Here is a 23,185-nt window from a genome sequence, read left to right as displayed (position 1 = left end):
AAAGATGTAAAAAGTGTTACCCCTTAAAAAGGTGGTAGCCTTTTCCTGAACAATTGCAGCCATCCTGGCTTCCCAGTGATGGGAGCAGCCTATCAGAAGTATGTATAACAACAGCAAAAAGTTAGTCCCTCCTCATAGGGTGCTTCCTGTCTATCTTCACACCCCAACTTGAGTAGTGGGGAATGTGCTTGTAACATGGGGCCGACTCCGACCTGTTGCTTTCATAGCTGGTAAGGGTCTGAATTCTGGAGAGCCAGAGCCAGTTCACAGTTGGCTTGCTCACTTACAAAGGGCGTGAAAAAGAAAGAATATCACTCTTGTGGCAGCTGCGAACAGCAGGTGACAAACTTTATGGCCGTAAAGAGGTCTGTTAGCTTGTTTTCTGCAGATTTGTCTCATTCACATAAAAAGGTATAGAGCATATGTGACATGAATAATTCATGCTTGTCATCCTCACCCCCCTCCAATAATTATGGTGCAATTCTAATTGCTGCTATTTGTCTTCAGGCTTAGGTCAGATAGCTGAGGTGAACCTCTGGGCCACCTTGTGGGTAGAGTCAAATGTTCTGACATTGGTATGCTTTCTCCTTTAATTCCCAGTCCTTAGTGTCTGAACAGGACTTAATCTTGTTTTTACTTTAGGAGTTGACTTGACAGTAAAAGAAAGGCTTATATATGTAAAAGGCTTGATTTGAAATTTTTCTCTAAGGATAGATTTCCAAGAGACAACCCTGCTTCCATTGAATATGAACTTTATGTATGCTCATTCTTGTGGTGGGCATGTTTTAAAAGCCTGGATGAAGTTAACACTTATATGTGTTTCACTGGTAGGAAGCCATCACCCACCAGTGTGTATTTTTCCAACTCGCACCTTAAAAAAAATCCCTTTGTATATTCTAACAAAGCTGTCTCATATATTCAGTTTATGCTCCATTCAGTCATTGCCAGGAAAACCGGAATCCTGGAAAGGTTTCACTACTTCACACCTCTCAAATTCAGCTACCTCCCCTTCTCTAACCCAGAAAACAACTCTTCCCCTTCTGGGGACATTTGAACTATTGGTAATTGGAAAGCCACGTGGGGTGCTGACTGCCACTTGCAACAGTGCACTCAACTCCCTTTTCCCGTGGCATGCAGAAGCTACCATGTACATTTGTGGTCCTGCTTTCTTCCAAAGACTGTAGAAGCTGACCTGCTATGTGCAGTGGTAGACTCCCTTTATTCCATGGAATACAGAAGCTGACCTGCTATGTGCAGTAGTAGACTCCCTTTATTCCATGGAACACAGAAGCTGACCTGCTATGTGCAGTGGTAGACTCCCTTTATTTCATGGAATACAGAAGCTGACCTGCTATGTGCAGTGGTAGACTCCCTTTATTCCATGGAATACAGAAGCTGACCTGCTATGTGCAGTGGTAGACTCCCTTTATTTCATGGAATACAGAAGTTGACCTGCTATGTGCAGTGGTAGACTCCCTTTATTCCATGGAATACAGAAGCTGACCTGCTATGTGCAGTGGTAGACTCCCTTTATTCCATGGAATACAGAAGCTGACCTGCTATGTGCAGTGGTAGACTCCCTTTATTCCATGGAATACAGAAGCTGACCTTCTACGTGCAGTAGGGGACTCCCTTTACTTTCAGTCCTCTTAGTTTTTCTTCCTCCTCCTCCTCCCCCCCTCCTCCTCCTCCTCTTCCTCCTCCTTGCCTCAGACATGCCACTGTTTTCATAACAGCAGTTTTATTGTTCAATCCGATGGTAAGTTATCACAACCAAATGTCAATTTTGCTTTATTTTTAAAGCCATTTCTGGCTTGAAGAAAACTAAGAGCCAATCTTTGGACAGTAGATGCAGATTTGATATGTTTGGTAATTGAGGTCCGTGCTTGGCAGGTTACCCAGTGTTGACTGATACTGAGAGATTGACTTGTTAGATATCTAAGATCATTGGATGGGACGAAAGCAAACCTTCTGCCCGCCTTTAAGGCACCAGACTGTGGAGAAGATGAAGAGAAAGCCACATTATTTTAAGGAAACTAGTGAAAACTTTGCTCTTTTCACACATATTTGAACATCTAGCATATGAATGAATATCTACTCCTGGGCAGATTGCAACTGGGACTCGTGTCTCTTCAAACCACCATGTTATGAGTCCTTGGGGGACCAAGAGGCAGGAAGCTTTCAGAGATGCTCATCCAAGCTCAGGGAACCATTCCCTCCTAAGAGGAGGACCTTCTTACTAGAGGATAAGGACCTTACTGTGTGATGGATCTGCCAATAAGGAGGTTTGTCAGTATCCTTAAGCCACATGCAGCTATGCCCATGAACCTGAGAGTGACTTCTCAGCAAGCTCAAATTTGTAGACAAAGAGATGACTCACCAGGGAACCCCTGTCAAAGCCTCTGGCTTAGTTTCATGGTTCCACTCATTTTAATTCACCAGTGTTTTTCTTGAGCAAACTTTCATAACGAAAGCATAAGAGCGTTAGTGCTGTACTGTCTTACCAGAGCCTCTTGTATTGTGTACTGGTCTTGTGTCTGTTGCTTAGTCATACAGAGACTTGAGTAATGGGCAGCTCTAGCTCAGTGACATTTAAATGACTGTCGCTTTTATTAATTTTTTATAGCCCTGCTACTAGATGATTAATGGTAGTGGTCATCCCAAGGGGTTCTGTTTTTGTTTTTAATTGACAGATGATAATCATACATCTTTATGGGGTAACGTGACAATGTTGCTACATTTATATATTATGTCATGATTAACTCAGGCTCTTTAAGCCATCCATCATCTGAAGCATTTATCATTCCATTGCTCTTTAGATATACAAAATCTTCTATCACAGTTTGAAACATATGATAGAATATGGTCGGTTGTATTCTCCTTTGAGGGATCCTTACCGTGTATCTGGATGGCAGTATTCTCTTGGTGAGTCTTTAAAGAAAGAGACTCTTCATAGTGACAGTATAGTCACTGACTATGTAATGCATCTCTATGGCATTTACCCCCTTAAGCATGATTCTGATATTTTAAAAGCTATAAGAGAGGTGAGCCATGGTTCACAGGTGATGGTCTATCATGTTGGAGAAAATATGGCTGCCATGGTAGTTTTGTTCCCACTGGTGGTAATTAGGATGGTTTGCTCATAGATGTGCAGATACAACAGGAGAAAATTTGGATTGGAGAGAAGTGGGGCCAGGGTATAATGTTCAAGCCTGCCACCTGGCAACCACATCCTCCAGCTAGACCCTCTCTCCTACAGTCTTCATAACATTTGAAAAACAACTCCAATAAATTTTAAATACATAAGTCTATGGGGGACATTTCACATTGAAACTGTTATAACCTCTGAGCTATACCTCCAACCCTGATATATTTAATTTAAATGTGGATAGATCCTGGAAGAGACGGTAAATTCCTTCATTTACTGTTTAGGGAATATTTCTGAAGTACCGGTTATCAAGGTTGAATGTAGGGATGGAGACAACCACGTGGGGCCCACTCTTTCCTTCATTGGGCTATTCTAGTGGTAGGATATAGACCTTAAGCAAGAAGATTTTACATGATAAGTGTACAGTTTATCCTATTGTCTTAGTTGGTTTTTCTTTTTTTTTTTTTTTTTTGCTTGTTTTATGTGAAGAGACACATGCCATAACCAAGGCAAATCTTATAAAGGAAAACATTTCATTGGTGCTAGCTTATTGTTGGAGGTTTAGTCCATTATCATCATGCCCTGGGAAGCATGGTGTCATATAGGCAGACATGGTGCTGGAGAAGAAGCTGAGAATTCTACATCCTCAACTCACAGGCTGCAGACTTGAACATCTGAGAGCTCAAAGCTCACACCCTAGTGATGAACCTCTTCCAACCAAACCACAGCTACTCTAATAAGGCCACACCTCCTAATAGTGACACTCCTGATGTGCCTCTAGGAACCACTTTCTTTCAAAGCACCAGGCTTATTTTGTTCAGTTTCTTTTAGTTTAACTGAGTTTTGTTTTAATTCAGCTTACTTTTGAGATGGGGTATTCTAGAGTTGGTCATTGTGTTGATCAGTTTGTAATCAAGTTCTTGGTGATCCTCCTGCCTCAATCTCCCAAGTGCTGGGCAGTTGCAGGTATGAGCCTCACACTCAGCCAATAGCAAGTATATTAACAGTAGAAACTGTTTTCATAAAGTCTCCTCTGGAGAGATTGCATTATATCTGTGATTTCAAAACCTAGTTTAAGCTTAAGGAGGAAGTGAGGTTATGTTGGGGTTTTCGAGCTCCTGTGCAGCGTGGGTGGATTTGGGTGGAGGGAGAGACTCACTGGGATCTTCCTTGACAGAGCACAGCAGCAGCAACACTGATTGGGATTTGAAGAGAAGCTTACCCCAGGATTGTAGCTCTGAATGTTTGGTTAGTGTGAAGGACAACAGTCCATTGGTGTGAGGTCAGACTTAAGTCTGATCACAATTCTGGATAGAGGAGTTGAGTTAAAACATTATATTGGCCACTTGAAAGGTTAAGGAAATGTTCCTCGAAACTGGTGATGCAGGTAGTCTGTGCTTATGTAGTGTATGCTTTGAAAGGAAAGTCACAGTAGTGTGATTTAGTGTGGTTTACAACTATATGGTTGGTTTAGATGTTCAGAGTTAAAAGCTTGAAATAATTTTTTTTTTGTGGTAGAAGATAGTTCTGTTTACAGCAGTGTTTACATGTTGGCATTTAAAAAGCAGTTTATAGGTTATTGGAAACTGGCTTGTTGAGATCACCTTGAAATTGTAGTAAATGGTGATCTTAAACTTAGGAAATTGTAAATTAGTAAAGAGACTTGTCATAGTTTTTGTCTCTTTGATACAAGTGTAGACAGACGTTCCTGGGACTCTCAGTTGAGGAGTTTCCTCCATCAGATTGTCCTGTGAGCTTATCTGTGGGCTATCATCTTAATTGCTTATTGATGTAGGAGGGCACAGCCCACTGTGGGCAGCACCATCCTTATGCTGTATAAGAAAGTTAGCCAAGCAAACCAGGAGGAACAAGGCAGTAAGCAGCATTACTCAGTGGTCTCTGCTTCAGTTCCTACCTCCAGGATTCTGTCCTGACTGTCCTCGTGATAGACTGTGACCTAGGAGTTGTAACACGAAATAAATCCTTTCCTGCCCCACTTGGTTTTACTTAGTGTGGTATCAAAGCAACACAAAGCAAACCAAGACAAAAGTTTTTCTACTCCATTATCTCACGTGTATTTACATCACAAACAGTGGGAGGAGAACATTAATTGCTCTGATTTCTTAATTTGTAAAAGTAACTGTCAATACTATCAGCTTTACAGTCAAAGTGACATTCTAATGTTGATCAAAATAGGACTCAACAGCTTGACTAAACATTTCAAGACAAGTTTTTGGAAGGAAATACGGTATTTAGCACAATTAATAGGGTAACTGAAATCAATAAATAATTGAGTAACTTCTTACAAGTGTCAAATGGTGAAAACATACTTCTGTCTTGACATTTGATTATGTTAACTGTATATTTTTATTTGGAAAATATCTGGATTTTTTTCAAGTTATGAAACTCCTCTTTAAAATACAAAGCTCCTTGAGCATCTCTTTCAGTCCATCTTCCCTATCTCCTGGATCCAACATGGCTTTTTAAAGGCACACAGGATTTCTTTACGTCCCACGAGTTACTGTGTTCATTTAGCCTAAGTTTGGGACAGACTAATGAAATAATTGCTCATTTCCCCTCTCCACCTGCGGGACAGGGGTCAACACTCCTCCAGAGGAGACATTGCTATAGCCATATAGGGTTAGAGAAATAAGCCATGCAAAAAATAAAGTTGAGTCAATTAGTCTCAAAGAGAATGCATGCAGTCTAGCAGGGATTTAGCTGTTGAAGTTGGCTTGATGGCATTATGCCCTGTTAGAATGTTCATACAGTTCTGTTTGGGTAAAGCTAAAGAAACATTTTTACCTTCCAAGTTACATTAGTAAGTTAGTAAGACATAGGAAACAGAGTATATCAGGGCACAGTGGCCTATATCTGTAAACCTAACACTTAAAATAGTCCATGGGAGCATCAGGCTAGGATACATAGTGAAATACTCACTCAAAAACAAAAACATAAACAACAACACAAACAAATTGTGTGTGTGTGTGTGTATTTGTATTTCTGTGATATCTTTATTTATATCCTCATTAAAAGAATGCCCAGATGAGGCAGATCTGCTATTAAGATATCAAATACAAAGTAAGTACAATACAGAATTAATGTATTCCTTTCTTTGTGCCATTTATTGGACCTACATAGTGAGAGCTATTCACAGAAACACTACTGCTAATCAGCAAATCTTACTTAGCTCTGGAAGCCTTGTTCTGGAGAGCTGTGATGGGGTTTGCATCTCATGCTCCTGATGGGGTTTCAGTAAGAGGAAAGTAGTGGCCTTCTTTTTCCAGCCCTTCTTCTTTCTTAACCCTCCCCATTGTGCTTACACCCCTACATGCATCCTTAGGACATTTACCAGCCTTGTTTTCAAGGTATTAGTTCAACCACTTGCTCCAGTGTGCACATGACTGGTTTATGTTAAGAGCTTGGAAGAGAATTGCTTTGTGCTTCTAGATGGATTACAGTCCCTTGCTAATTATCAGTAACTGTTTAGTGCTATTTAACCTTCTGCAGGGCTTGCTGGGTGACAGAGGTAAGCATTAATAGAACTACATCTTCCTGGATGGCCAACAAGAGGAACGCTTCCTTTATGGAACTTTGATTTATTTTAGCATTTAGTGCTGCTTGAGGGTCTTGCCCTCAAAGCCTTCCGTGCTGGCATCTTGATTTTAAAAGCTTCGCATCATTGCACAGCTATCTACCAAGGAGCATGATTCATTAACTTCATTTAATTCTGAGTTTCCAGTGAGAGCGTCGAAAGGACTTTACAGCACCGGCTTCTAAATGATTTCACGTTTTTCATATCCAAAACTTTTAAGTGAGGAAATTGAACTTAAACATTTACCCCATTGCTGTTCAATCCATCACCTGCTTCCTTTGTCACTACTGTGGCTTACTTGTCAACCAGTCAAGATGTATGAGTATTTGTTTATGACATTGGTCTTTTATGTTAGGCTTATTTTGTATAACAGAAGCTGTGAAGGATGCAGAAAAAACGTAATACGATTTTCTGGGTTTTTTGTTTGTTTTCTTTTTATTTTTTTGTTTGTGTGTTTGTTTTCATTTCTGGGTGATTTTGGAAGAATATGTCACCAAAAGGCAAATAAAACCAAATAATGTGCGGTGATCTCTTTTTCTTTGTTCATGTTCTGATTGTTGGCGTTTCTTCCTAACTGTTGATGTTGCTCTCGTATGGAAGGGTTTCTCACATCTTGCAGGCTTTATTCCAACTGGGACATCACTGCAGTTCTCTCTCAGTGCCTTCAGGGCCAAACATCTTTACTGTCTTTGCTGAATTGGGAAATACATCACCTGCCATGATTGTGAGGAAGAATTTGCTTCACACCTGCAGCATCCAAACTTATGAAGTTAGGCAGTGCTCTTGTGGACCATAACATTTCTATATCCTATTGTACACCTGTCTTTCTGGTCTCGTGGATCTGAAGGGTAGCAGGAACCAGGTCTAATGTGAGGACGTTGAGGCTTGAGGCTGTGTTGTGAATTTTTGGTGTGGCCCATTGGTTCTTAAGAATCTGTGCAGAGAATATAAGGTCAAGTTCCCTTGACAATGGAAAGCAAAGAGAGGCCTTGTTGATTCTATCATTAAGTCTCTTGAGAAATATGGCAATGATATAGATCAACAGCACTGCAAAAGTAGTCTTCTAAGTTTCATATACAAATCTATACATATGTAGGTTATACTCAATGATGCTTCAGATTTTGATTCAAGTAGCTATATTTTGTGGTTATACCTGCACCCTTTAAAGCTGGGGTCTCAAAAAGGAAACTCAGGCTGTATCCTGTTCTTAGAATAGATACTATAACATGTTCTTAGGTTAGATACTATAACAAGTTCTTAGGATAGATACTGTAACATGTTCTTAGGATAGATACTGTAACAAGTTCTTAGGATAGATACTGTAACATGTTCTTAGGATAGATAATGTAACAAGTTTGTTCTTCCTTACATTCTGCAAGTAATTTTAGTGTTAACTTTCACATACCTATTTAATAGAAGAAAAATTATTTTTCCCTTATTATTTCTTAGTGAAGGTAAACATATATGAATATTCTTCAAAGGTTTTAGAATAAGTTGTATGAGATTAAAATGACAGGCAGAGGGAGAGTAAGTTTGTCAAAATGCAAAACATCACAGATTACATGCTATCTTGCTTTGGCCAGGTATAAAGGGTAGGAAGAAATAATCTCACTGAATGTCAAGTAGAACTTAGTGACTTATAATAGTAATAAACATTTAAAAAATGCCCACTCCCTCTAAAATACTAACATCAAACAGGATGGTGCATAAATGTAGATTGTTATAAATTCTGCTTTTAGGATACTGGGAATCGATGTATTAGAGATTTAAAGACTGTTATTTTCAATGATGGAACTGTGGGAATACTTGGTTTTGTTTTACATTACTGATGGTAAAATAAAGTCTTTTGATTAAAAACAGTTCTTCTGCACATCCAAAAGTAACTGTTCATGTAAAGATCCCGCAGCGTGCCCCAAGTGACCTTTAGCATTTCCATCATCTCTTTGCTTTTCTATTTAGGACATCCAGGCAGAAATTGATGCCCACAATGACATATTTAAAAGCATCGATGGAAACCGGCAGAAGATGGTGAAAGCTCTGGGGAATTCTGAGGAGGCCACAATGCTTCAGCATCGACTGGATGACATGAACCAAAGATGGAATGATTTGAAGGCAAAATCTGCTAGCATCAGGTCAGACCACTCGAGATTTAAAAAAAAAAAAAAATGTGTGTGTGTGTGTGTGTGTGTGTGTGTGTGTGTGTGTGGGCACGCTTGCGAGTGCTTATGTAGATTTGGGTCTATCAGAAAGAGAAAGGATTAGTACAACTCTATCAGAATTTGTTTAAGATTGAAATCCAAAGTCTGTTTTCTTTCCAGTTGGTACTGAAGATATACTTAACAATAGAGGACTTAACTGTGGATCAGGTCTTGGGTTCAATCCTCAGCACTACCAAGAGAATAAATATGTAGTTAGAAGTTTTTGCCTTGTTTATATACCCAGTGCACTCTACTATTTGTTCCAGGATATTCATAGTCATGTTTTAAACCATACAACAATATGGATAATAATATCACTGACACTTGCTAATTGATAATGTTTATCATTATATTGTATATTTTATTCTGTGTTAGGATCATTAGAGCTCTATTGGTTGGTCTATCTATCTATCTATCTACCTACCTACCTACCTACCTACCTACCATCCATCTATTAATTTATTTGAGACAAAGTAGTAGTACTGGGTGACTTAGAAATCACTACATGACCAGACTGACTTTAAACTCAGAGTTATCTACTCACCTTTGCCACTCAAGTGCAGGAAATAAAGACATTCATTTTTCACAGAGCAGGCGTGCTATAGCCCAGGCTGACCTTGAGTTTATTGTGTAGGCAAGGTTGGTCTTTAATGCTTTGTTAGAAACAAAAACAAAAACAAAACCCTTCATTTAACTTATGTACATGTATATAACCTTTGTAAATGTATGTACACCATGTGTGTAGCAGCCCATGGAGGTGGAAGAGGACATCGAATCCCCTAGAACTGGAGTTATGAACAGCTGGGAGCTGCCATGTAGATATTGGGAACCAGCCTGGCTCCTCTGCAAGAGCACTAGGTGCTCCTAACTTGTGAACTATCTCTCTCAGGCCTTGGCCTTTGACTTTTCTTCATCCTTCATCCAGAGTGTGCTGACATTACATACAAGTCCCATCCTGCCCATTTAGAACTATTACTTTACTTAGTAGTCTTGCACTGTGTACTAACTTATCCATCACTTTATGTACAGTAGTTGGTTTCACACAACTTCTTAATTTATACTGTCGAGATCTGATGGCTTCTCAGAACATGCCTCTGTTGTTAAGTGGCACATGACAGTTCTTGAAAAAATCCTGGTAAAGTAGAAGTTCAGGATTTCCATATGAGAAGTTTAATGAATATAAAGATTGAGATAATAAGATAATAGCCAGAATTTGAATGTAGATTTCTTTAAATCTTGGTATTGAATTTATTTTGCCCTATCAAGTGTCTATGTCCACTTTGAAAATGTATTTATTTATTGAGATTAATTGCCTCTTATAGACACTAAAATGTAGAAGTGATGATTCAGTTCTGTTTTGGATGAAAGTAAAATTCAGTTAAGTATGGACAATAGGATCAGGGCTCTGACAAGGAAACAGCATTGACGAATCACCCAGAGTAACAGACCGGTACCATTATTGGACTTCAAGCACATTTTAAGTTCATACTCAGTAGCTGATAGACAGTTTCTAATTGGCAGCAAGTTAAAGGGATACTTACAGAAGACCATAGTAGCAAGAGTGATAATTCCAAAGACGAATGTTGGCAAAAAGCCTTAGATTTGGTTGTATCACATGTTGAATACGGATAACCTTAAAACCAAATGGTACCGACTTTGATTTTTGCACTTTGCTATGTATTTTCTGAACTTGGACACATTACTGTATTACTCTGAACTTTGCCAAGGTGTACTATCTGTATCCAACAGACTTGATTGTCAGGAAGACCAAGTAGAATGATTTGATTGTTTCTCAGGCTCCGTAGACCCTGCTTAAAGTAGACTCTAGGCTATTACGCATACACGAGGTTGGGTGAGTGGATCGGACTCAGCAGGTATTGGGAATCCATACAGCGACTGCCAGAGAATGGAAATCATCCACTAATTTTTGTCCTGTATGATTTTCTTCTTAATAAAGAAAGGTACCATGTGCTCTACTGGGTCTCATAAATTAAAACTTACAACCCCTCTATTTCTTAGGAAGAGTGAGTTGTGGCATGCTGTGCACTCCTCTCTATAGCTCCAGTTGGAAATTATCTCTGCATCAGCCACCTCTCCTGTTCATTTGTGCTAGAGATGGAAGCCCAAGCTTTGCTTATGCTGTGTAGATACTATCTATGTTTATGTCCATATGGACTCACTTGTGTTTTCTATGATTAGATATGTGTAACTAAAGATGAAAGAACTTTTCATATTTTAATCTTCAAATATGTAAAAAAAATGAAATCACGTATCATTTATGAATTTGTATGAGATAGTGGTTTATTTTTCTCAGTAGTGGGCTCTTCACATAGGAAGTTCAGCTTAGAAAGAAGGGGAACAAAGCAGCTTTGGAGAGCATTGCGCTTTGCAGAGACACTATGTTCAAACACTGGTGTTGTCATGCAGCAGTCGGTGGGCAGGTTATTGACCCATGTGTGTGCTTCAGTTTCCTTGTGTGTGAAGCAAGAGTAATTTCCTTAGTGGGGCTTCCATGCATGTTTTAGTTAGCCCATATACAGTGTCTGCAAGAAGTGGGTCATGTTTATTACTGTTATCAGCCACTACTTGTGTGGTAAATTCCTCTCCTCCCCAGCCCCTCCCATATCTTAGTCATGAGTGCAGGAACTGTTCAAGGGACTCACCAGTAAGCAGTGCCCTCTTTCCTGGCTGGATTCTGAACAAATGTGAAAGAAAAGTGGGTTTAGCCGGCTTCCTCACAAAATCTAATGCCATGGGAATGACGGACAGAAGCCAGGTGAAAGGAGCTGGCTTAGAGCTTAGATTGCTAACTCAACCCTAGACTGATGCAGAATTCCCAGTAGTCACTACTCAAAGGTGGCTTCCCAAGTGAGACACCCTACATGCAAGGTCTATTTTACAGCAAAATTCTTCCCTGGGCCAGTCTCTATCTGGCTCCGCCTCCTTCGTTATACATGCAAATGATGTGGGTGGAGTTGCGTTCAGATCACTCCTCTGCCCTTTCCTCTCTGGCTTTAGGAGTCCAGCCTGGTTCTCACATTGCCTTCTGTTGGTATCTGATTCTCTGATGTCTTTAATATTTCTGCAGACTCTTCACCACTCTTCCCTGTAATTAATTGAAAATTGACTTTTCTCTTAATTGCCATACTTTACTTGAAATGTTCTTTAATAGAGGTTAATTTCCTCCATTTTCCTTGCCTAGAAGCCAGTGGGAATACTCTGAATATTAAGCCTCCTGTGGACACCAAACATCAGGATATCAGTCATAAACTGGCCGTGGAAGGCAGTTTGCCTGCAGAAGTAGCCCTGTCACATAGGGATAGGTGGCCAATTGGCAGCCTCTTGTGGCTTCTCCTGCCTTGATTCCCATCTCTTCACATCTTCCTTTTTTTTTTTTTTTTTTTGAAACAATGCATCTATATTTCTACCCCTTTATCATCTTTCTCCTAATCTATAGGGGCATATGGTTCCTTTCTCTTTGAAGTACACACACTACTTCCTTTTATCTTCCGCCCTCAGCTCTCAGCCTTGGTGGAAACATTCACACTGGTAACTTTTTTTTCCCCCTGACACAGAGTTTCTCTGTGTAGTCATGACTGTTCTGGAACTTGCTTTCTATACCAGGGTGGCCTTGAACTCAGAGATTTGCCTGTATCTGCCTCTTTAGAGCTGTGATTAAAGGTATATTACTATCACCCAGCAATAACATTTTTGTATTTTAATCTTCAAGTTTCTCTTTGCACTGTCTGTGAAAGTTCTCAGCTCATTTCTATTCTTAAGTCCCATAGACCTGCTCATCCTGGGCTTCCATCAATTTCATCTTCATCTTGGCCTCCTTGAGATCACCCAGTCCCCGGGGGACCATGGGCAGGGGGATCTCCAGAGGGATTCATGTGCATTCCATTGGACACGTGAATTCCTCAGAGATGGGCCTTGGTTAAACCAAATCAAACTTAGGCATTATTAATGAAACCCTCTCATATGAAAGTGATAGACCTTCTCCAGCTAGGGCCCCTTTCCTCCTTAGCTGGAGCCATCTGTGCACTATTCTATAACTGTGTTATTTACTTCATACAGTATATTCATAATGAAGCTACATTACTCTAGCCACCTGCAGTGTATTTAAAAATGTAGATCCTCTAACATTTGCTTTTTATTCATCAATTTAACATTTTTCACACAATTTTGATCATATTCCGTCCTCTCCCTCAGGTCCTCTCAGGCCATCCCAGCCTTGTTCCAGCCTTTTCCATGATGGATTGCTTCATTTCTGTCTTAGTTTGGTTTTCCAGTGCTGTAATAAAAGCAATTTGGGGAGGAAAGGCTTTATCTCCCTCACACTTCAACGTCACAGTCTTTCAGGGTAGGAACTGAAGCAGAGACTGCTGGGAGCCTTGCTCTCTGGCCTCTTCCGTGGCTTGTGCAGCTTTCCTATACAACTCTGGACCACAAGGGTGACCTCACCCACCGTGAGCTGGGCCTTTCTACATCAGTCATTAATCAAGACAGTACCCCACAGATTTGCCTACAGGCCAGTGTGATAGAGGCATGTTCTCAACTCCTTCTACCCAACTTGGAGCTCTTCATAACACATTCTAGTCAGAGCCATGCCCTTGTATTGTCCCCCAAACCCCAGTTGAGCTTTCTCTTCTACTTTTATTCACATTGATATATCCTGGTCACCACCTCCTCTCTATCCCCTACTATTAATTTTGGATTAATCGCCCCCTCCTTCCCTCCTTACTTCCTTCCCTTTCTGTGTATGTGTGTGTTCATGACCATGTGTCTCTTAAGATGCTTCTGCATGTAGATGCACAAACATGGAGAGATTAAAGATGTGTATTTTCCTCTATAGCTTTCCACCTTTAAAAACAATTTTTGTTTTTGTTGTTGTTGTTGTTAATTTTGAGGCAGGTTCTCTCATTGAACCTGGAGCCAGGAAGCCCCAGGGATTTTTCCTGTTTCCACATCTCCAGGGTTACAAGTGCCACGTTTTATGTGGATGCTGGGAATATGAACATAGAGGCTCATGCTTGTATCCCAAGCATTTTACCAACTGAACCATCTCCCCAGATGTGTGGTGCTTTAGGAAGAGGGGGTGGGAGGCAGAAGCTAAGGTTTCTTTGATATAATTTGATACTGCCTACTATTGCTATTATAATTCTGAATAATATTTTTCTATTTTATTCACTGTCATGTCTATCTTCAAAGGCCTTGTTTTCTCTTCAGTTTCCAAGCCTTTCTTTCTCTGGATGACGTAATCATTTTCTGAGGATGAGGCTATTTGATTGATAACAGCCTGCCCCTTCAAGTCCATAATATTTGTGGATTATGTATTTCAAATAGTGTTTAGTTCATATCACCACCATGGGGAAATGTTTCCTTTAATTTGTCTTTAGGAAGTGGATGTATGCTCTTTATTGTTTTGTTTTGATAATCTACTCTTAAATATTTATGGACATCACCTACTTTAACCATGCCGTGGTCATTGGAACAGCTACCTTAACTATTACTTTAAAGATTTTTGGATGCCCATGATTGAGCCCTTTAAATACTAAAATTCAGTGTGCTAAATAAGCTGTATCATCTTAAATACAATCCATAACATTACAATACATGCATGTATATATTATATAATGTTGCATGACATTATATATAATTATATATAACATTGATTTTATACACACACACACACACAAGCCAGTACACAATGGAGTATCAGGTCAGTATATAACAAATTAGCTGAAGACTTAAGATTTCACTTATAAAAGAGGCTCTTAGGAGTGCTGGCAGCACTTTCTGATCACTTTTAAAACTGATTGGAATTACACTAATAAATTCAAGACTGAATGCCATGGCTTACATTTTTAAATTAAATTTATTTAATGTAAGATTATGTTAATTAAATATCCACTTATCGGCTTAATGATGTTTAATATAGATCCATCCTAACACTGGGTTTCAAAGGCTGGGCAAGTTGTCAAATGTGACAGAAACAGAGTTTAAAGATAAAAATCTATCTTGCATTTCTTTTATAAGTCTTTTTAACATTTGGGTCATTGTTCTCCAAGCCCTTATGGGCAATGGTTATTCACCATCATCCTTGGTGTTGTCACATTTTACAGCACCATTCTTAACCTTAAGGGCTTGTTTTTGCTAACTACATTACAAAGCTAAAGTCTCCTTTTCCTAAATGTAACAAAACAAGATTCTATTCTCCTCTTAGAACATTCTCCAGCCGGGGCTCTCTGTGGTGGCAGGAAGGAGCCCTGTCAATCTGATCACACCATGCCCGGTTACAAGCTACAAGTGGCATTATGAACTCTTTTTTTTTTTTTTTTTGATTTTTAATATTTTTATTACATATTTTCCTCAATTACATTTCCAATGCTATCCCAAAAGTCCCCCATAGCACCCCCCACTTCCCTACCCACCCATTCCCATTCTTTTGGCCCTGACATTCCCCTATATTGGGGCATATAAAGTTTGCAAGTCCAATGGGCCTCTCTTTCCATTGATGGCCGAATAGGCCATCTTTCGATACATATGCAGCTATAGACAAGAGCTCCGGGGTTCTGGTTAGTACATCATGTTGTTCCAACAATAGGGTTGCAGATCCCTTTAGCTCCTTGGGTACTTTCTCTAGCTTCTCCATTGGGAGCCCTGTGATACATCCAATAGCTGACTGTGAACATCCATTCCTGTGTTTGCTAGGCCCCGGCATCGTCTCACAAGAGACAGCTATATTTGGGTCCTTTCAGCAAAATCTTGCTAGTGTATGCAATGGTGTCAGCGTTTAGAAGCTGATTATGGGACGGATCCCTGGATACAGCAGTCTCTAAATGGTCCATCCTTTCATCACAGCTACGAACTTTGTCTCTGTAACTCCTTCCCTGGGTGTTTTGTTCCCAATTCTAAGAAGGTGCACAGTGTCCACACTTTGGTCTTCATTCTTCTTGAGTTTCATGCGTTTAGCAAATTGTATCTTATATCTTGGGTATCCTAAGTTTTGGGCTAATATCCACTTATCAGTGAATACATATTGTGTGAGTTCTTTTGTGATTGTGTTACTTCACTCAAGATGATGCCCTCCAGGTCCATCCATTTGGCTAGGAATTTCATAAATTCATTCTTTTTAATAGCTGAGTAGTACTCCATTGTGTAAATGTACCATAATTTCTGTATCCATTCCTCTGTTGAGGGACATCTGGGTTCTTTCCAGCTTCTGGCTATTATAAATAGGGCTGCTATGAACATAGTGGAGCATGTGTCCTTTTTACCGGTTGGGACATCTTCTGGATATATGCCCAGGAGAGGTAGTGCTGGGTCCTCCGGTAGTACTATGTCCAATTTTCTGAGGAACCGCCAGACTGATTTCCAGAGTGGTTGTACAAGCTTGCAATGCCACCAACAATGGAGGAGTGTTCCTCTTTCTCCACATCCTCGCCAGCATCTGCTGTCACCTGAATTTTTGATCTTAGCCATTCTGACTGGTGTGAGGTGGAATCTCAGGGTAGTTTTGATTTGCATTTCCCTGATGATTAAGGATGTTGAACATTTTTTCAGGTGTTTCTCTGCCATTCGGTATTCCTCAGGTGAGAATTCTTTGTTCAGTTCTGAGCCCCATTTTTTAATGGGGTTATTTGACTTTCTGGAGTCCACCTTCTTGAGTTCTTTATATATATTGGATATTAGTCTCTTATCTGATTTAGGATAGGTGAAGATCCTTTCCCAATCTGTTGGTGGTTTTTTTGTCTTATTGATGGTGTCTTTTGCCTTGCAGAAGCTTTGTAGTTTCATGAGGTCCCACTTGTCAATTCTCGATCTTACAGCACAAGCCATTACTGTTCTATTCAGGAATTTTTCCCCTGTGCCCATATCTTTAAGGCTTTCCCCCACTTTCTCCTCTATAAGTTTCAGTGTCTCTGGTTTTATGTGAAGTTCCTTGATCCACTTAGACTTGACCTTAGTACAAGGAGATAGGAATGGATCGATTCGCATTCTTCTACATGTTAACAACCAGTTGTGCCAGCACCATTTGTTGAAAATGCTGTCTTTCTTCCACTGGATGTTTTTAGCTCCCTTGTCGAAGATCAAGTGACCGTAGGTGTGTGGGTTCATTTCTGGGTCTTCAATTCTATTCCATTGGTCTATTTGTCTGTCACTATACCAGTACCATGCAGTTTTTATCACAATTGCTCTGTAGCAGAGCTTTAGGTCCGGCATGGTGATTCCACCAGAGGTTCTTTTATCCTTGAGAAGAGTTTTTGCTATCCTAGGTTTTTTGTTATTCCAGATGAATTTGCAGATTGCACTTTCTAATTCGTTGAAGAATTGATTTGGAATTTTGATGGGGATTGCATTGAATCTGTAGATTGCTTTTGGCAAGATAGCCATTTTTACAATGTTGATCCTGCCAATCCATGAGCATGGGAGATCTTTCCATCTTCTGAGATCTTCTATAATTTCTTTCTTCAGAGACTTGAAGTTTTTATTATACAGATCTTTCACTTCCTTAGTTAGAGTCACGCCAAGATATTTTATATTATTTGTGACTATTGAGAAGGGTGTTGTTTCCCTAATTTCTTTCTCAGCCTGTTTATTCTTTGTGTAGAGAAAGGCCATTGATTTGTTTGAGTTAATTTTATATCCAGCTACTTCACCGAAGCTGTTTATCAGGCTTAGGAGTTCTCTGGTGGAATTTTTAGGGTCACTTATATATACTATCATATCATCTGCAAAAAGTGATATTTTGACTTCATCTTTTCCAATTTGTATCCCTTTGATCTCCTTTTGTTGTCGAATTGCTCTGGCTAGGACTTCCAGTACAATGTTGAATAGGTATGGATAAAGTGGACAGCCTTGTCTAGTCCCTGATTTTAGAGGGATTGCTTCAAGCTTCTCACCATTTACTTTGATGTTGGCTACTGGTTTGCTGTAGATTGCTTTTATCATGTTTAGGTATGGGCCTTGAATTCCTGATCTTTCCAAGACTTTTATCATGAATGGGTGTTGGATCTTGTCAAATGCTTTTTCCGCATCTAACGAGATGACCATGTGGTTTTTGTCTTTGAGTTTGTTTATATACTGGATTACGTTGATGGATTTCCGTATATTGAACCATCCCTGCATCCCTGGGATGAAACCTACTTGGTCAGGATGGATGATTGTTTTGATGTGTTCTTGGATTCGGTTAGCAAGAACTTTATTGAGGATTTTTGCATCAATATTCATAAGGGATATTGGTCTGAAGTTTTCTATCTTTGTTGGGTCTTTTTGTGGTTTAGGTATCAGAGTAATTGTGGCTTCATAGAATGAGTTGGGTAGAGTACCTTCTGTTTCTATTTTGTGGAATAGTTTGTGAAGAACTGGGATTAGATCTTCTTTGAAGGTCTGATAGAACTCTGCACTAAACCCATCTGGTCCTGGGCTTTTTTTAGTTGGGAGACTATTAATGACTGCTTCTATTTCTTTGGGGGATATAGGGCTGTTTAGATCATTGACCTGATCTTGATTCAACTTTGGTACCTGGTATCTGTCTAGGAACTTCTCCATTTCATCCAGGTTCTCCAGTTTTGTTGAGTATAGCCTTTGGTAGAAGGATCTGATGGTGTTTTGGATGTCTTCAGGATCTGTTGTTATGTCTCCTTTTTCATTTCTGATTTTGTTAATTAGGATGCTTTCCCTGTGCCCTCTAGTGAGTCTGGCTAAGGGTTTATCTATCTTGTTGATTTTCTCAAAGAACCAGCTCCTTGATTGGTTGATTCTTTGAATAGTTTTTCTTGTTTCCACTTGGTTGATTTCACCCCTGATTTTGATTATTTCCTGCCTTCTACTCCTCTTGGGTGAATTTGCTTCCTTTTGTTCTAGTGCTTTTAGGTGTGTTGTCAAGCTGCTAATGTGTGCTCTCTCTAGTTTCCTTTTGGAGGCACTCAGAGCTATGAGTTTTCCTCTTAGAAATGCTTTCATTGCGTCCCATAAGTTTGGGTATGTTGTGGCTTCATTTTCATTGAACTCTAAAAAGTCCTTAATTTCTTTCTTTATTCCTTCCTTGACCAAGGTGTCATTGAGAAGAGTGTTGTTCAGTTTCCACGTGAAGGTTGGCTTTCTATTATTTATTTTGTTATTGAAGATCAGCCTTAGTCCATGGTGATCTGGTCGGATGCATGGGACAATTTCAATATTTTGTATCTGTTGAGGCCTGTTTTGTGACCAATTATGTGGTCAATTTTGGAGAAGGTACCATGAGGTGCTGAGAAGAAGGTATATCCTTTTGTTTTAGGATAGAATGTTCTGTAGATATCTGCCAGATCCATTTGATTCATAATTTCTCTTAGTTTCTCTGTGTCCCTGTTTAGTTTCTGTTTCCATGATCTGTCCATTGGTGAAAGTGGTGTGTTGAAGTCTCCCACTATTATTGTATGAGGTGCAATGTGTGCTTTGAGATTTACTAAAGTTTCTTTAATGAATGTGGCTGCCTTTGTATTTGGAGCATAGATATTCAGGATTGATAGTTCCTCTTGGAGGATTTTACCTTTGATGAGTATGAAGTGTCCCTCCCTGTCTTTTTTAATGACTTTGGGTTGGAAGTCAATCTTATCAGATATTAGAATGGCTACTCCAGCTTGTTTCTTCATGCCATTTGCTTGGAAAATTGTTTTCCAGCCTTTCATTCTGAGGTAGTGTCTATCCTTTTCTCTGAGATGAGTTTCCTGTAAGCAGCAAAATGTTGGGTCTTGTTTGTGTAGCCAGTTTGTTAGTCTATGTCTTTTTATCGGGGAGTTGAGTCCATTGATATTAAGAGATATTAAGGAAAAGTAATTGTTGTTTCCTGTTATTTTTGTTGTTAAAGTTGGCATTTTGTTCTTGTGGCTGTCTTTTTTTAGGTTTGTTGAGGGATTACCTTCTTGTTGTTTCTAGGGCGTGGTTCCTGTCCTAGTATTGGTTTTTTTCTGTTATTATCCTTTGAAGGGCTGGATTCGTGGAGAGATAATGTGTGAATTTGGTTTTGTCGTGGAATACTTTGGTTTCTCCATCTATGTTAATTGAGAGTTTGGCTGGGTATAGTAGCCTGGGCTGTAATTTGTGTTCTTTTAGTGTCTGTATAACATCCGTCCAGGATCTTCTGGCTTTCATAGTCTCTGGTGAAAAATCTGGTGTAATTCTGATAGGCTTGCCTTTATATGTTACTTGGCCTTTTTCTCTTACTGCTTTTAGTATTCTATCTTTATTTAGAGCATTTGTTGTTCTGATTATAATGTGTCGGGAGGTATTTCTTTTCTGGTCCAGTCTATTTGGAGTTCTGTAGGCTTCTTGTATGTTCATGGGCATCTCTTTCTTTAGATTTGGGAAGTTTTCTTCTATAATTTTGTTGAAGATGTTTGCTGGTCCTTTGAGTTGAAAATCTTCATTCTCATCCACTCCTATTATCCGTAGGTTTGGTCTTCTCATTGTGTCCTGTATTTCTTGGATGTTTTGAGTTAGGATCTTTTTGCATTTTACATTTTCCTTGATTGTTGTGCCGATGTTCCCTATGGAATCTTCTGCACCTGAGATTCTCTCTTCCATCTCTTGTATTCTGTTGCTGATGCTGGTATCTATGGTTCCAGATTTCTTTCCTAGGGTTTCTATCTCCAGTGTTGCCTCATTTTGGGTTTTCTTTATTGTGTCTACTTCCCTTTTTAGGTCTAGTATGGTTTTGTTCATTTCCATCATCTGTTTGGATGTGTTTTCCTGTTTTTCATTAAGGACTTCTACCTGTTTGATTAGGTTATCCTGTTTTTCTTTAAGGATTTGTAACTCTTTAGCAGTGTTCTCCTGCAATTCTTTAAGGGATTTTTGTGCTTCCTCTTTAATGTCTTCTACCTTTTTAGCAGTGTTCTCCTGTATTTCTTTAAGTGTGTTATTAAAGTCCTTCTTGAAGTCCTCTACCATCATCAGGAGATATGCTTTTAGATCCGTGTCTAGCTTTTCTGGTGTGTTGGGGTGCCCTGGACTGGGCGAAGTGGGGGTGCTGGGTTCTGATGATGGTGAGTGGTCTTGGTTTCTGTTAGTAAGATTATTACGTTTACCTTTCGCCATCTGGTAATCTCTGGGGTTAGTTGTTATTGTTGTCACTTTAAAGATTGGAGCAGAAGCTGTGTTCCACTCACCAGCAGTCTCAAAATCCTGCGGCGGGGGTCGTGGGTAGCTGGCGGGTGTCAGGCAACCCTGCGCTCCAGCAACCCTGGCGCTGATCCGGCCGGAAGTGGCCTGTGGCCCTACTCAGGCCGGTTTCTGCTTCCCTAACTAATGCAGTCTCAGGTCCCGCGTGCAATTGGATTGGAGCAGAAGCTGTGCTCCACTCACCAGAAGTCTTAATATCCTTTGGCGGGTGTTGTGGGTAGCTGGAGAGTGTCAGCCAACCCTGCACCCCAGCTGCCCTGGTGCTTTTCTGACCGGAAGAGGCTTGTGGCCCTATGTAGGCCGGATTTCTCTCTCCCCAACCAGAGCAGTCTCAGGTCCCGCGTGATTGGACTGGAGCAGAAGCTGAGTCCACTCACCAGCAGTCCCAAAATCCTGTGGCGGGGGTCGTGGGTAGCTGGCGGGTGTCAGGCAACCCTGCGCTCCAGCTACCCCGGCGCTGTTCCGGCCGGATGAGGCCTGTGGTCCTACTCAGGCCGGTTTCTGCTTCCCTAACTAATGCAGTCTCAGGTCCTGCGCGCAATTGGATTGGAGCAGAAGCTGTGTTCCACTCACCAGAAGTCTTAAGATCCTGTGGCGGGTGTTGTGGGTAGCTGGCGAGTGTCAGTGGACCCTGCGCCCCAGCTGCCCTGGTGCTTTTCTCCATTTTGAACTCTTAAATCATGGCTAGTGTGACTGAGGAGCTGAGTTTAAGTCCTAGTTATCTGAAGATGTGTGTTTCCATAGCTGCACATCACAGGTGTCCGCCATATCCGGTCATAGCTCTGGGGTGCTCTTTAGTGGCTGAATTTTAAGGACTGTCTGTTTTACTTGTTTGGCCTTCCATGCTCATTTTGGGAGCAGGAATAATCTCTTTTGAATGTTGTCACCTTACATGTACATTCTTAGTTTCATTTGTTGTTGGTTTTTTTCATTGTTACACGGTTTAAATCAAGTGAGCTTCACAATATCTGAAAAGAGATCACACTTGTACTTGAATGACAGATTTCATCTGTGTGGTTTTCTCTGCTCCGGGAGGTAGCATGTCTCTGTCTTTGTCTTCTCTTCACTGAGATCCTTACAAAGCTTAGGAGACTGAGTTTGCGAAAGTGTTTTGACTTGTGTCCCATTTAGTTGAGCAGTTTATAGTTTTCCTCCTTTTGCTGTTGCGAACCAAAGCTGTGGTTGCCTGAAGTCCACATCTTCCTAGTGCTGCCTGAGGCCTTTGGCTGCCTCAGTGTCCCGATCTTCAGCAGAGTGGCCATCAGCTTTCCCATCTTGGGAGTGTATTTGGTGAACTTGAAAATTTTCCAATTTGACCTTCAAATATTAACATTTTGCCTTTTGTTTTAGAAGTCCTGTTGGGGTGCTCCTAAGGGGTGCTCCTTGAACATTGGTTCATACTGATTATTGAGAACTGTTTTCCTTCCTGCCTCTCCCCCTCTCACTCCCCCTTACCCTCCCCCACCTTTTCTTCCCCATTTTCTTCCTTGGACAGGGTCTCATGTATCACAGACTGGCTTGGAAGCCGCTGTGGAGCCAAGAATGATCTTGAACTGTTGATTCTCCTGCCTCTACCTCCTGAATGCTGAGGTTACAGGAGGACACCACCTCACCTGGTTTATGAGATGCTGGGGACCAAACCAGGATATGTGCATGCTAAACAAACACTCTACCAACTGACCTCTGGCTCTGGTCCCCAAACGGGTATCTTTTAGCTTACACGATTTTCTTTGTTGATAATTATATTCTGGAGAGGAGTCAGATAACTTGTTTTATGACAGTTACTTTGAAAAATCACTTTGGTGATTCAAACCAGATATGAGTGTACATTTCACTCTGTAGTTCTTTTCTTACCATAGCCAATTGGTAAGGAAAGCTTTTAATAAATGTTTTTCTTGTAATAAGTCTATAATTTTTGAATAACTAGTCATGTAAAAACTTATAAAACTTAGAGCTTTATAAAATGATATTTCACCCAGAATTGGGACATCTATGTAAGGCAGAATCCATTATGGATACTATCTAAGGTTAATACTATAATCAATGAGAGGGTCTATTGCACTGCACATCTTACATATG

General features: G+C 40.3%; 1 protein-coding gene across 9 annotated transcripts in view; it reads left to right on the top strand.

Annotated features, from left to right (window-relative positions):
* Utrn (utrophin) overlaps positions 1-23,185 on the top strand; it is a 489,906-nt gene that overhangs the window by 324,240 nt on the left and 142,481 nt on the right. For all 9 annotated transcript variants that reach the window (XM_085842639.1, XM_085842635.1, XM_085842637.1 and 6 more), the window contains one exon: positions 8,703-8,875. In XM_085842639.1, coding sequence (XP_085698765.1) covers positions 8,703-8,875 — 173 coding nt within the window. The remainder of the gene's footprint in view (positions 1-8,702; positions 8,876-23,185) is intronic.

Source organism: Mus caroli, unplaced genomic scaffold (genome assembly GCF_978045245.1).
Source record: "Mus caroli unplaced genomic scaffold, Mus_caroli_1 scaffold_9, whole genome shotgun sequence".
Lineage (NCBI taxonomy): Eukaryota > Metazoa > Chordata > Mammalia > Rodentia > Muridae > Mus > Mus caroli.
Note: the sequence above shows the minus strand (reverse complement) of the source record. Positions and strands in the feature narration are given on the sequence as shown.